This window comes from Corythoichthys intestinalis, chromosome 8 (genome assembly GCF_030265065.1).
Source record: "Corythoichthys intestinalis isolate RoL2023-P3 chromosome 8, ASM3026506v1, whole genome shotgun sequence".
NCBI lineage: Eukaryota > Metazoa > Chordata > Actinopteri > Syngnathiformes > Syngnathidae > Corythoichthys > Corythoichthys intestinalis.
In genome coordinates this window covers 55999764-56015861 of record NC_080402.1, presented here as the reverse complement: position 1 = coordinate 56015861, position 16098 = coordinate 55999764, and the positions used below count along the sequence as shown (strand labels likewise).

The 16098-nt window shown below is 40.0% G+C and overlaps 1 protein-coding gene across 1 annotated transcript in view; it reads right to left on the bottom strand.

Moving 5' to 3' along the window:
* Nucleotides 1-611: 611 nt before the first annotated feature.
* cplx2a (complexin 2a) overlaps nucleotides 612-16098 on the bottom strand; it is a 40930-nt gene continuing 25443 nt past the window's right edge. Inside the window, exons 4-5 of the mRNA XM_057844622.1 lie at nucleotides 6066-6244; nucleotides 612-1256 (exon numbers count right to left, since the gene is read on the bottom strand). Coding sequence (XP_057700605.1) covers nucleotides 1065-1256; nucleotides 6066-6244 — 371 coding nt within the window. The 3' untranslated portion in view covers nucleotides 612-1064. The remainder of the gene's footprint in view (nucleotides 1257-6065; nucleotides 6245-16098) is intronic.

The following is a 16098-nucleotide window of genomic DNA, read 5'->3' as shown; positions in this document are numbered from 1 at the left end:
CTCGTACACAACGATAGATCGAACATCACTTTTATATTACTTATCGTGTGATCACTTCAGTGCCAGTTAAGTGTATCGATGTCATGTTTATCCACAAATTAAGTATGAACACAAAACAGATCTGTTGTATATTTCCAATACTGATGTTAAAAGCCATTCACTACATAAGTTCTTCCTGTACTACAATTGGAGGTTTTATGGCTGAAAGGTTGATATCAGAACCACCGTACGGTCATTTTGTAAAGACAAAAGAAATCCCTGCAAACCTGTCAATTAAATATCCTAAATGCTTCATTTTTTAATAATATGATTATTCACGGTTACATTGACATGAAGAAAAACATAGGAGTTATTGCCTTAATATTTTTTGCATAACAAAGAAGAGGATAAAAAGGGAGTGGATTGTACATAGTCACACACTTGTCAAGACAAATGGCATGCGAGACACATTGAACATTTCCTACACTATACAAAGGTGAGCACACTTCGACGTCCAACAGAGACAACACTTTTCAACGAGAATGTGTAACACTGTGCAAAACAGCTTGACATAAACTCGACACAAACACAAAACAGTAGCTTTAGGAGCACGCACAAAATCTTTTTAAGTATACTTTTTTTTTTTTTTTTTTTTTCAAATATGGCTTATCAAGTCATCACATTTTCTAGTTGAGAGAAAGACACAGTATGATAATAATAATATATTTGATTGTTTGGCCTAGCTTGAGGCTTTTTATATAGATTGCTTATGTACAATTAAAGTGAACGGCGAGGTGAAGGAGAACACCGTGTTGTTGCGTCAAGCTCTTCGAAGGAATTTAAAAGTAGTGAGAGAAAAATGAAAGTCAGGTTCAAATTGTGTCTACGGCCCTTCTGCTCGATGTTAGCTTTGCGCTAACGACAACTGGCCAGTGGTGCGGCCTTTACTCACTTTTCAAATCTTTTAATAGTCGCAACAGCGCTTTGAATAAAACCAAATTTGAATCATTTACAATGCGAATCTGAGCAAAAGTTTTGGGATTGAAGCCAACCTGGTAACAGCACTGGCTAGCTCGCTGCTAGCCTTACTTCTTTAACATATCCTGGAGTGGACCTGGCAGGTATTTCATCACTGTGTCCATGATGCTCTCTTCCTCCTCTTCATCCCCACAGCCGGTGGGCACCGCCTTCTTTGGTCGGGTCAAGCTGCCAGCCGCGGGCTCCTCTGCCGCGGCTGCAGCCTCCGCTTCGGCCTCCTCGCGCTTTTTCAAGCCGTACTGGTGTACAAAACACAAAGATGCGAACATTGATCCAAGCCCAAGTTCTGAATATAACTTAAAGTTTGTGTGTGCCTTTAAGCGGCGGGCCTGGTGAGAGTTCCTCGAAGTCACTGAAATTGCACTGATGTCTTTACTCTGCTGACATGTTTGACAAATATACAATGTATCACAAAAGTGAGTACAGCCCTCGCATTTCTGCAGATATTTATTTCTTTTCATGGGACAACACTGACAAAATGACACTTTGACATAATGAAAAGTAGTCTGTGTGCAGCTAATTTATTTTCCCCTCAAAATAACTCAAAATATAGCCATTAATATCTAAACCCTCGGCAACAAAAGTGAGTACACCCCTTAGTGAAAGTTGTCAATATTAACATACAACATGTCAACTGTCAATATTTTGTGTGGCCACCACTATTATCCAAAACTGCCTTTATTTTCCTGGGCATGAAGTTGACCAGAGCGTCACAGGATGCCACTGGAATGCTCTTCCGCTTCTCCATGACGACGTTGCGGAGCTGCCAGATATTTAAGACTGCGCACTTCCACCTTCCGCTTGAGGATCCCCTCAAAGATGTTCTATTGGGTTCAAGTCTGGAGACATGCTTGGCCAGTCCATCAACTTTACCCTCAGCCTCTTCAGTAAAGCAGTGGTCATCTTGGAGGTGTGTTTGGTCATTGTCATGCTGGAACATTGCCCTGTGACCCAGTTTCTGGAGGAAGGGGATCATGCTCGGCTGCAGTATTTCACAGTACATGTTGGAGTTCATGTTTCCCTCAATGGAATGTAACTCTCCAACACCTGCAGCACTCATGCAGCCTCAGACCATGACATTCAAACCACCATTTTTGACTCTAGGCATGACACACTTATCTTTGTACTCCTCACCTGGTCGCCGCCACTCATGCTTGAGACCATCGGGACCAAACAAATTAATCTTTGTCTCATCAGACCATAGGACATGGTTCCAGTAATCCATGTGCTTTGTTGACCTGTCTTCAGTTTGCAGGCTTTCTTGTGTACCGTCTTCAGAAGAGGTTTCCTCCTGGGGTGACAGCCATGCACACCAATTTGATGTAGAGTGTGGCATATGGTCTGAGCACTAACAGCCTGACCCCCCACCTCTTCAATCTCTGCCACAATGCTGACAACACTCCTGGGACGATCTTTCAAAGAAAGCATTTGGATGTGACGCCCAAACCCTGCGCTCAGCTTCTTTGGACGACCAACCCGAGGCCTGTTCTGAGTGGATCCTGCTCTTTTAAAACGCTGGATGATCTTAGCCACTGTGCTGCAGCTCAGTTTCAGGGTGTTGGCAATCTTCTTGTAGCCTTGGCCATCTTCATGTAGCGCAACAATACATCTGTTAAGATCCTCAGAGAGTTCTTTGCCACGTGGTGCCATTTTGGAACTTTCAGTGACCAGTATGAGAGGTGAGGGCTGCACTACAAATTTGAACACACCTGCTCCCTATGCACACCTGGACCTAGTAAGACTAACGAGTCACATGACATTTTGGAGGGAAAATGACAAGCAGTAATCACTTTGGACATTTAGGGATGTGCGTAGTTTCTAAGGGATGTACTCACTTTTGTTGCCAGCGGTTTAGATATTAATGGCTATATTTTGAGTTATTTTGAGGGGAAAATAAACTCTTTTATATAAGCTGCACACAGACTACTTTTCATTGTGTCAAACTGTCATTTTGTCAGTGTTATCCATTGAAAAGATATACTTAAATATCTGCAGAAATGCGAGGGATGTACTCACTTTTGTGATACACTGTAAAGTAAACTAGCCCTGCTAGCAGGACTGAACGGGCCCTTGCGCTCGCAGTTGCGCGCTGACTTGGTTCTAATTGGACCAATTTGACAAAGTGTGCGCAATTCTGTGGCTCTGTAAGCTGCCTAAATCCCTGAAAAAATATACTTCCTCTTAATGGGGAATAAAGGGTGGTCACGGCAACAAACAGAGAAATGTGGACATGGGCCTTAAAATGTAGTATTGCAAAAGGTCTGCAAACTACAATGATTAACCTGAAAAGAACTGGACACGTATAAGTAAAATGAGTGACTTTCTGTTGCCCCTAGTTGGTGCCACAGAGTTGATGCAAATAAACCATACAGGACCCTTCAGGGTATGACTCTCAACAAGCACAGGAGGTTTGGCGCAGGTATGTTGTATATCTGCCAAGTTATGTTCAAATTTTGCCATGGGTCTTTTTGCACTTTCCTGTTTGGGCCCCGCTGCTTCAAGGAAAACTCAATATTTTTCATCAGATACCTGAACACATGTCTCAATGCTCCCCTGATGCTGGTTTGTGGGCAATTGATTTTTTTTTTCTTGTAATAAAGGGCGTTTCCTGTTTCCACAAGGGTGCACCAGGCCTAATGGGTAATATTTCAATGCAGTCGTGTTTAGGCAGGGATACCTCTCATGCATGCCTGATATGAAAAAAATTGCACCTTGTAGCAAGAAGTCATTTACTGAATTTGGCGTATTGCCCCACAAAAAACACCTGACTTTGGTACTCTGTCCAGGTCAGGCCCGTGAATGAAAACTCACATTTTGAAAACTTAACACATCATATGTCTCATGAACAGTCTCACCAATTTTGAGGAGGATCCAACTAACAGCCTAGGCGCAATAGTCTCAAATGTGCACACTGTTTATTGACTAAAATTGCATGTTTTTAAACATTTAATCCAAAATACCCGATTTCCTGTTGGGTTTGGAATATGGTGCAAGAGAATTTTGGAGCACTTTTGCACAAGGTATCGACTCCCTAAATTTCATCGCTCTACGTTGAAAAAAACCTAAATGGAGAAGCCTTTTTGAAAATTTCAAGGGGGTGCCACTTACCCAGTTTGTTAAATTTTTTCGAACAGTTGCAAAGTTATCAAAATTTACGTTAAGCCGCATGTATGTGCAAATTTTGGTGAGTTTTTGAGCATTTCAGGCCTTCAAATTGGCCATTTTCATTTTCCATGAAGAAGAAATAACAATCCTTTGCATTCCAATAGGGCTCTTGTGCCAGTTGGTGCTCGGGCCGTATGTGTCGGAATATTCTGCTCACTTTAAGTAAATATGACTGTTTGTTCTTATTAAGCCCAAACATGTAAAAGTTGGTCATTTTTAATGCTTTCAAATAATGTTTCGAACAATATCACAATATATAAATTCAACATACTGTACATATGTACTGTATTTGTCTATTATAACAATAAATCCACAAGATGGCATTAACATTATTAACATTCTTTCTGTTAAAGGGATCCACAGATAGAAAGACTTGTAGTTCTTAAAAAATACATGTTAATGCAAGTTGTAGTAATTTTATATTAAAACCCATCTTAATGTTTCATTTTAATAAAATTTTCAATCAATAAATAAACTAGTAGCTCGCCATTGTTAACGTTGCTGAGCGGTGACGTCACACGGGCTCCCTGCCGTTCTTCCACAGTGTCTTTAACTACGTAAGGTAGTGATTGAAATACACCGCAAGGTGTCAATGGCGAGTTTTAAATTAATTAGAGCTCTAGCCAGCGAGTGCGTTTTGCCCCTCGGCTGACGTCGTAGTTTCCGGTTTCATTGTACCTTACGTTCATTTGAGTGTTGGCTTCACAACATACGAGACCCTGATAGTTTGTATATTGTGACTAAATATTGCCATCCAGTGTATTTGTTGAGCCAAACGAAATGTTTAATTAGAGTTTGACCAAAGTCTGGGTAAGTTTTATGTCTATTTTGCGTAGCTATTTTGAGTGGGAATGACAGTTGTCTTTGCATTGTTGTTTAACTGTGTGAGAATAGGGCCTCATTAATACAGATTGAAGGGCTTTTATTTTTGTGAACATTATTTTTTAGAGATAGGAATATTATTTTTGTTGTGCTTTCACTAAATGATATTTATGTTTGTTGTGAAGGAGTTGCCGAAGCTTTTGCCAATAAACGGCGCGGTCCAATGAACGCCTGTCCACTCGCCTTTCGCTGCCTCTCAGCTCTCAATGTACAAAAAACGGTGTCATTGTAATCTGTAGTAGGCAATGCATGAGCGGGGTCATTTCGCGCATGCGTTAAATGCATCAAATATTTTAAAGTGATTAATTAAAAAAAATTAATTCCCGCCCGTTTACGTGAACAATTTGACAGCACTAGTGTTAACCAATTAAAAAACAGTTTCTTACATAACAAACTGAAACTAAACGGTCTGCCTTTGATGTCATCTCTTCCAGTTCCCGAAACGAGCTTCCTTGCCAACAGCGAAAATGACAACTACAGATTGTGGCTCATTGAAGTTCAATCTAACGAAATCAGTAAAGACGCGACAGTGTGACTTTAATGTGGATACTTATACCATGTCCAGTAATTCAGTTTGATGTGCAATAATATTGTATTCATGTTGTAAATGTATTACTTTGTCCCTTCATTTCTGCTCAGGAATTTGCTATTGCTCTTCTGATATATTTGATCATTTTACTGTCTTGAAAAGTCGCGGTTTGCATCAAAGCAATTAAAAATAGCACTTCAAGTGTCTGTTTCCATGCCAGGGCCCCTGTAAAAAAATAAATAAAATAAAATAAAATAAATAAATAAATAAATAAAAAGCTGGCAGGTGACGGATAGAGCTGTTAGAAGCTCGCATTAAAGTGAGGACACTTTCCAAAATCATGAAAACACGGAAATGAGGACAAACGTCATTTTAGTGAAAGGTACATCAAGGACAGTCACTGTTGTTGTATTTTGCACTGACATGGTTATATTTCATAGCAGTCAGGATATGACATTCATTGGCAAGGTACCTTATCCCTGATGCCTTGTCTCATATTTTCCCTTTCTGCCTCCATCTTGGCATATTTGGCCTTCCTCTCCTCCTCCTGCTGCCTGAGCGCCTCCTGCCTTTCCTCCTCTTTCTTTGCTGCATCTGGATCTTCCTCCTTCTCCTCCCCACCTAGCATCTTTCCGACATCAGGAGGACCTCCTAGAGGAAATAAATGCCTCAATTAAAAACAGCCAGAAGACACAAACACTTCTTAAATGTCAAACTGTGGGATAAAAATGTGGACACTTCAGAGCTAAATTAAAAAAGATTGAGGCGAAAAAAATTCATCAAGAATGCCACGACAAAGCAACAGCGCTGTAAATTATTGCGTCTTAATAGGATTATTTTTCTTGAATCTAGTCAAATCATTTTCTTCAACAGATTAATAGTCACATTATGCGACTTACTTGAAGTGAATTTTACTGTATGTTCTTATTAAGCCCATACATCTAAAGGTTGGTCATTTTTCACCTAAATCAAGAAAAAATTTGCTTTCAAATAATGTTTTGAACAAGTTAGGATTTTTTTTTAACAGGAAACAAATAGGCCATTTTAATCTTAGAAAACATGTGTTTCAAGTTTAACTCAATCTAACTCAATTAGAGAAGAAATTTGTAACTAATTAATTACGTTTCTAAAGTAAGATTAACAACGCTAGTGAGGACAGCTGTGGCTTATAGTCCAGTGGGGCTTATCTAAGAACAAATGCCGTTTTCGTGTCAAATTTGGTTGGTGCTGGCTTTTGGGGTGGCCTTAGAGTCCGAAAATTATGGTAGTTCTTTTTTGGCTACTCTACCCACCTCTGGTGCACTTTCAAAATAAGTATTGCAGCACTGTTTCGAATGAAAAAATCTGGTCTTGGAATAGAATCGGTAGCCGTGAAAGCCGTGATCTAATTTGAATCATTTTTAAATGAATGGTTATACTTTGAAACCATATGTAAAAAGTTATGTGGTTTTAGTCATTGGTGTCTGAAAACGAGTTTGATGCTGTTGCTTTAGGGCAGTGGTTCTTAACTTGGGTTCGATCGAACCCCAGAGGTTCGGTGAGTAAGTCTAAGGGGTTTGGCGAAGGTTAAGACACAGGGCCCTATTTTCATACACTGACTAAATGCAAAGTGTCATTTTGGATTAAGTTTTGGATCGGTTTGCCCCCAATTTACAGACTTCATTCCATTTCTTTCAACTGCTAGCCCTCGATCTAATGGGAGGAAGAACTGGTTTGCTCTGTGGAAGGATGACCATTACTTGGTACGAGGAAGTATAACAAAGTATACCAACTCATTTGCTCCCAAAAACTCATAAATATGTTCCATTTTTAGTAGGGGTGTCAAACGATTAAAATTTTTAATCGAGTTAATTACAGCTTAAAAATTAATTAATCGTAATTAATCGCAATTAATCGCAATTCAAACCATCTATAAAATATGCCATATTTTTCTGTAAATTATTGTTGGAATGGAAAGATAAGTAATTATTACAATTATAATTATAACAATAAATCAACAAGATGGCATTACCATTATTAACATTCTGTTAAAGCGATCCTTGGATAGAAAGACTTGTAGTTCTTAAAAGATAAATGTTAGTACAAGTTATAGAAATTTTGTATTAAAAACCCTCTTCATGTTTTCCTTTTAATAAAATCTGTAAAATTTTCAGTCAAAAAATAAACTAGTAGCCCGCCATTGTTGATGTCAATAATTACTTACCCAATGCTCATGGGTGCTGAAGTCTATAAAATCAGTCGCACCCAAGCGCCAGAAGAGGGCGCCAAAAACTCAGAAAAACACAAGTACACATTTCATTGTGCTGTCATTTTAATCTGTTTGAGCGGGGCATTTGTGCGTTAATTGCGTCAAATATTTTGACGTGATTAATTAAAAAATTAATTGCCGCCCGTTAACGCGATAATTTTGGCAGCCCTAATTTTTAGTTGTTTCAGTGTCCCACTTATGTAAAAGACATATTTATACGTCTTTTACCCTTTTTTTAAAAATTTTTTTATTTATTTATTTTTTCTTTTTTTTACAAGAGACATCTCTGGGTTCTGATTCAATTTTACTCCAAAGCACAAAGCTGAAAATCCATTTTAAAGCAATAAAACTGGCCACTGGATGGCAGTAGCGCATTTGGTAAGACCGGCTACCCGATTCAATGGCAATGAACGGCCGGGCCGCACGGCCGGGACACCGGCGGAAGACGACCGAATGGAGAACAACCTAATGGGCGCCCGGGATGCCAGGCGCTGGACGACCGAGCAGAACGACCGGGACCATCAGTGCAGCGGATGATGCCATTGAGCCCGTGCTGCTCGCCGAGCAGACCCCGCAGAGACTCAAAAAAATCCATCTTTATGAGACAGGCGGCAATGAGGGATAAGTGTACCCGGCTGTCGCGGCGACAACAGTGTCATCTCTCAGTTAGTTATGTGTCAATAAATTGTTACTTTGCTATCAAAAGCTCTATTTGTCTTGTTGTATGTTATTTTGTAAAAGGAAAACATGATTCAGATGTTTGGGATGTAACTAACGCAAAAAAATAGCTGCGTTAAAGTTATGTTTGAAATGTATGCTTTCACAAAAAGCTCAATGTCTCTGTTTTTTCATCAGAAATTGGAAAATTGCTCAAGTTACCAAGTTATTTTCAAATGTGGATTTCTAAAGAATGGAAAAAGATATAAACTTACTTTTTTTTCCTGCTGAAAGAAGAGAGTTTAATCTTTTTTTGGGGTGGGTTCCATGTTTATATAGCATGGGAACAGAATTTTCTGTGGGCCTCGCAAAATCAGTCAAAATCCAGTAAAACGGCCGGGAGCGAAGGGGGTTTAGCCGGTGAAAATGGCTGGGAGTGAATGAGACTTTGGTTTTAAAAAATATTTGAATTTGAAGTTTTCTTTATAATAGTCCCCCTAAGGATTGGCCCGAGCCCGTCAACGGATAAGGAAGTATATGCTATGGCTAAGTTACAGTGGGGCAATGTAATATTTAGTCAACCACTAATTGTGCAAGTTCTCCCACTTCAAAATATTAGAGAGGCCTGTAATTGTCAACATGGGTAAACCTCAACCATGAGAGACAGAATGTGGAAAAAAAAAAACTGAAAATCACATTGTTTGATTTTTAAAGAATTTATTTGCAAATCATGGTGGAAAATAAGTATTTGGTCAATACCAAAACTTCATCTCAATACTTTGTAATGTACGTTTTCTGTAACTCTTCACAAAGCTTTTCACACACTGTTGGTGGTATTTTGGCCCATTCCTCCATGCAGATTTCCTCTAGAGCAGTGATGTTTTGGGACTGTCGTTGGGCAACACGGACTTTCATCTCCCTCCACAGATTTTCTATGGGGTTAAGATCTGGAGACTGGCTAGGCCTCTCCAGGACCTTGAAATGCTTCTTACGAAGCGGACTCCTTTCTTGCCTTTCTTTCATGCTGAAAGACCCAGCCACGTCTCATCTTCAATGCCCTTGCTAATGGAAGGAGATTTTCACTCAAAATCTCTCGATACATGGCCCCATTCATTCTTTCCTTTACACAGATCAGTCGTCCTGGTCCCTTTGCTGAAAAACAGCCCCAAAGCATTACGTTTCCACCCCCATGCTTCACAGTGGGTTTGGTGTTCTTCGGATGCAATTCAGTATTCTTTTTCCTCCAAACACGAGAATCTGTGTTTCTACCAAAAAGTTCTATTTTGTTTTTATCTGACCATAACACATTCTCCCAGTCCTCTTCTGGATCATCCAAATGCTCTCTAGCAAGCCACAGACAGGCCTGGACGTGTACTTTCTTCAGCAGGGGGACACATCTGGCAGTGCAGGATTTGAGTCCCTAGTGGCGCATTGTGTTACTGATCGTAGCCTTTGTTACTGTGGTCCCAGCTCTCTGTAGGTCATTCACTAGGTCCCCCCGTGTGGTTATGGGATTTTTGCTTACCGTTCTTGTTATCATTTTGACGCCACGGCGTGAGATCTTGCATGGAGCCCCAGATCGAGGGAGATTATCAGTGTTCTTGTATGTCTTCCATTTTCTAATAATTGCTCCCACAGTTGATTTCTTTACACCAAGCGTTTTACCTATTGCAGATTCAGTCTTCCCAGCCTGGCGCAGGTCTACAATTTTGTCTCTGGTGTCCTTCGACAGCTCTTTGGTCTTGGCCATAGTGGAGTTTGGAGTGTGACTGACTGAGGTTGTAGACAGGTAGGTGTCTTTTATACCGATAATGAGTTAAAACAGGTGCCATTAATACAGGTAACGAGTGGAGCCTCGTTACACCTCATTAGAAGAAGTTAGACCTCTTTGAGAGCCAGAGATCTTGCTTGTTTGTAGGTGACCAAATACTTATTTTCCACTCGTATTTGGAAATACATTCTTTAAAAATCAAACAATGTGATTTTCTGTTTATTTTTTTTACATTCTGTCTCTCATGGTTGAGGTTTACCTATGTTGACAATTACAGGCCTCTCTAATCTTTTCAAGTAGTAGAACTTGCACAATTGGTTGCTGACTAAATACTTATTTGCCCCACTGTATAGTGGTATTTAATTCCTAAGGGTTCGGTGTATGCACATGTGAAACTTATGGGGTGTAGTACGCTTGGCAAGATTCAGAACCACTGCTTTAGGAGAAGACTGAGGTTGATGAAAAGTGAGGAGATAGAAAAACAAGGTCAATGAAAATAGTCTGGTTATTTAGTTAAAAGGGAAAAAAAGGGAGGACATAATGAGGAGGAGGGAATGTGTCAGAAACATTTTACGAGCCGCTCCCGTTAGCGGGATTATCCGGCAGGTTGTGGTTTCTCAATAAGAAAAACCGAGAGTGTGACGAGAGGGAAGTGACAAATGAAGGAAGATAGAGAATAAAGTAGCGGAAATATGGAGGAAGAAAGAGGGCAATGAAGCGCAGGAAAGAGCAGAGTGGGACATTGGGGGCTTTATGTCGGGAAGTCTTGAGGGGCCGACGGAGGGAGGGGGGGCATCTGAGGAGAGGACGAAGCAAGCAAGCGAGGAAGAAAGGCAGAATAATCCTTGAGACGAGTGCTGCTGCTGGTATTGTTGGTATTTTTACTCATCAGCATAATAAAAAAGGAGGTACGTCACACTGCAGAGATAGAAGACAAAAGACAAGATGTGGTGGAAGGGACCAGATAGACATGAGAATGAAATAGAAAGGGAGGGTTATTATTTTCTGTAGGAGACTCAAGACAGATATATTTTTCAAACTTGACGTTCATATGTGCAAAGCTGTTAACTGGATGCAACATTTTTATTTAGCGCTTCTGCCTCGGGCGGATTTTAGTCTCATTATCTGAATGCGCTGTCAGAGACAGTACAGTCAATCCTTCCAAAATCCTGGTTTTGCATGAGAAAATGTATCATTTTTGGGGAAGCTATTTTTTTTTTTATTTGCTGAAAATCCTGGATATTCCTTTTTCTGTGATCAGTATCACCTTTGGTGTCATCGAAAAAAGTGCACATTTTTTGTTTGGTTTAATTCAATGTCTTTTTGTCTGTGATTTAGTTGTCCTTTTTCAATGTCGGACCTTGAATTCACCTCATACACATCCAACTTGGACTGCTTTTACAACCCCTAGCAAAAAGTATGGAATCACCAGTCTGGGATAAGCACTCACTCAGACATTTTATCATGTAGAAGAAACTCAGATAAAAAGCTTGAAAAAATAATTAGTTCAAAAGTGCAACTCTTTAGCATTCAGAAACACTAAGAGAAATGAATTAAAAAATGTTGTGGTGGACAGTAAGTGTTACTTTTATAGAGCAAGTGCAGGGAAATATAAATGGAATCACTCCATTCTGAGGGAAAAAAATGGAATCATGAGAAACAAACAAATAAATAACAAACATGGACTTGATGAGATTTAACCACAGCCATCTCCCTAGTGCCTTTGCCTGACATGCAGCCCCATATCATCAAGGACTGAGGGAATTTTGATGTTTTCTTCAGGCAGTCATCTTTGTGAATCTCACTGGAACAGCACCAGACAAAAGTTGCAGCATCATCACCTTGTCCAATGCAGATACTCGACTCTTGACACCTTGTCCAATGCAGATTCTTGACTCTTGCTGGAACTTTTGTTTGGTGCTGTTCCAGTGACATTTACAAAGATGACTGCCTAAAGAAAACATCAAAATTCCCTCAGCCCTTGATAATATGGGGCTGGATGCCAGGCAAAGGCACTGGGGAGAATGCACAAGTTTACCTTGAAATTTTAGACAGCTTCCCTATCCCTTCAATTGAAAATATCTTTGCCATTTTCCAAGATGACAATGCTTTATGCCACAGAGCTAAAACTGTTAAAGCATTCCTTGGAGAAAGACTCATCCAGTCAATGTCACGGCCTGCAAATAGCCCAGATCTCAACCCTACTGAAAACATGTGTTGGAAATGGGAAAAAAAATCGTTCACAGCAAGGCTCCGACCTTCAAGGATAATCTGGCAACTGGAATCAAAGAGAGATGGCACCGAATTGATGAAGAATACTCATCAAGTCCATGTCTCAGAGACTGCAAGCTGCCATAAAAGCCAGAGGTGGTGCTACTAAATACTAGATGTTTCTCATGATTCCATATTTTTATCCTCAGAATTGAGTGATTCCACATACAGTGCCTTGCAAAAGTATTCGGCCCCCTTGAATCTTGCAACCTTTCGCCACATTTCAGGCTTCAAACATAAAGATATGAAATTTAATTTTTTTGTCAAGAATCAACAACAAGTGGGACACAATCGTGAAGTGGAACAACATTTATTGGATAATTTAAACTTTTTTTAACAAATAAAAAACTGAAAAGTGGGGCGTGCAATATTATTCGGCCCCCTTGTGTTAATACTTTGTAGCGCCACCTTTTGCTCCAATTACAGCGGCAAGTCGCTTGGGGTATGTTTCTATCAGTTTTGCACATCGAGAGACTGACATTCTTGCCCATTCTTCCTTGCAAAACAGCTCGAGCTCAGTGAGGTTGGATGGAGAGTGTTTGTGAACAGCAGTCTTCAGCTCTTTCCACAGATTCTCGACTGGATTCAGGTCTGGACTTTGACTTGGCCATTCTAACACCTGGATATGTTTATTTTTGAACCATTCCATTGTAGATTTGGCTTTATGTTTTGGATCATTGTCCTGTTGGAAGATAAATCTCCGTCCCAGTCTCAGGTCTTGTGCAGATACCAACAGGTTTTCTTCCAGAATGTTCCTGTATTTGGCTGCATCCATCTTCCCGTCAATTTTAACCATCTTCCCTGTCCCTGCTGAAGAAAAGCAGGCCCAAACCATGATGCTGCCACCACCATGTTTGACAGTGGGGATGGTGTGTTCAGGGTGATGAGCTGTGTTGCTTTTACGCCAAACATATCGTTTTGCATTGTGGCCAAAAAGTTCAAATTTTGGTTTCATCTGACCAGAGCACCTTCTTCCACATGTTTGGTGTGTCTCCCAGGTGGCTTGTGGCAAACTTTAAACGAGGCTTTTTATGGATATCTTTGAGAAATGGCTTTCTTCTTGCCACTCTTCCATAAAGGCCAGATTTGTGCAGTGTACGACTGATTGTTGTCCTATGGACAGACTCTCCCACCTCAGCTGTAGATCTCTGCAGTTCATCCAGAGTGATCATGGGCCTCTTGGCTGCATCTCTGATCAGTTTTCTCCTTGTTTAAGAAGAAAGTTTGGAAGGACGGCCGGGTCTTGGTAGATTTGCAGTGGTCTGATGCTCCTTCCATTTCAATATGATGGCTTGCACAGTGCTCCTTGAGATGTTTAAAGCTTGGGAAATCTTTTTGTATCCAAATCCGGCTTTAAACTTCTCCACAACAGTATCTCGGACCTGCCTGGTGTGTTCCTTGGTTTTCATAATGCTCTCTGCACTTTAAACAGAACCCTGAGACTATCACAGAGCAAGTGCATTTATACGGAGACTTGATTACACACAGGTAGATTCTATTTATCATCATCGGTCATTTAGGACAACATTGGATCATTCAGAGATCCTCACTGAACTTCTGGAGTGAGTTTGCTGCACTGAAAGTAAAGGGGCCGAATAATATTGCACGCCCCACTTTTCAGTTTTTTATTTGTTAAAAAAGTTTAAATTACCCAATAAATGTTGTTCCACTTCATGATTGTGTCCCACTTGTTGTTGATTCTTGACAAAAAAATTAAATTTCATATCTTTATGTTTTAAGCCTGAAATGTGGCGAAAGGTTGCAAGATTCAAGGGGGCCGAATACTTTTGCAAGGCACTGTATATTTCCCTGCACTTGCTCTACAAAAGTAACATTTACTGACCACCACAATGTTTTTTATTCATTTCGTTTAGTGTTTCTGAATGCTAAAGAGTTGCACTTTTGAATTAATTCATTATTTTTTCAAGCTTTTTTATCTGAGTTTGTTCTACATGATAAAATGTCTGAGTGAGTGCTCGTCCGAGACTGGTGAGTCCATACTTTTTGCTAGGGGTTGTAAAAAAGTGTAGTCTACTCAGCCTATACAGTTAAAAAGTAAGTCATTTAAAAGTGTGTCCTGCAAAGTTAAAGTGAACATTTTTTATCATGCTATAATTCACCGGAGTCTGTCTGTTTGGAGAGTGTGGATCACACTGCTGTCAAACTTAATGGCAGAATCTTGGGCAGAGGAAGAGTGTTTATTAAACTAATGGTTACGAAAGTGGCTGCAAAATCAGTCTCAATATGCTACACGTCAAGCGCAAATAAATTTTTTGTTGTTTGTTTCAACCACCAAGAATCACCATTGGCATAGAAACCAAACAGTCCCCATTGATTGAAAGATAGACTTTCTATGGTGAACAGCCGATTGTTCACCCATAAATTCATTCAAAAATAGTGAGTAATTATGCAGTATGCGTTTTGGACATTGTGTCCGTGGTTCATTTTATCTATATTTCACAAGCCCCTGGGCTTTAAACATTACACGGGGCAATAATGTCAAACAAAATTTCAGTTGTTTTAGGTCTGGCAGCTGCTACAAGAAATTTATGAGTGCTGGATACACAACTGATCTGAAAGTTTTTTATCCTCCGCAATGAACCTATTTACTTTGTTGTTACAACATGCCAACAACAACACATATACTTCGTGAAAGCAAAGTGTTAAATATGTCTTTAAAAAAATCGACATTTGATGTATTTCATTTATTTGACTCAAGTCCAGTGGTTTTTTTTTTTAAACTCATTCACTCCCAGCCATTTTCACCAGAGCAAGGCCCTTCGCTCCTGGCCGATTTACTGGATTTCGACTGATTTTGCAAGGCCCACAGAAAATTCTGTTCTATTGCTATACAGTGGGGCAAATAAGTATTTAGTCAACAACTAATTGTGCAAGTTCTCCCATTTGAAAATATTAGAGAGGGCTGTAATTGTCAACATGGGTAAATCTCAACCATGAGAGACAGAATGTGGAAAAAAAACAAAAAAAAAAACAGAGAATCACATTGTTTGATTTTTAAAGAATTTATTTGCAAATCATGGTGAAAAATAAGTATTTGGTGTATACCAAAAGTTCATCTCAATACTTTGTTATGTACCCTTTGTTGGCAATAACGGAGGCCAAACGTTTTCTGTAACTCTTCACAGGCTTTTCACACACTGTTGCTGGTATTTTGGCCCATTCCTCCATGCAGATCTCCTCTAGAGCAGTGATGTTTTGGGGCTGTCGTTGGGCAACATGAACTTTCAACTCCCTTCTCACCCCGTGGCGTCAAAATGATAACAAGGACGGGGAGCAAAAATCCCTGAACCACACGAGGGGACCTAGTGAATGACCTACAAAGAGCTGGGACCACAGTAACAAAGGCTACTATCTATATAATATACTATAATCTCTATATTATACTATCAGGGACTCAAATCCTGCACTGCCAGACGTGTCCCCCTGCTGAAGAAAGTACACGTACAGGCCCGTCTGCGGTTCACTAGAGAGCATTTGGATGATCCAGAAGAGGACTGGGAGAATGTGTTATGGTCAGATGAAACCAAAATAGAACTT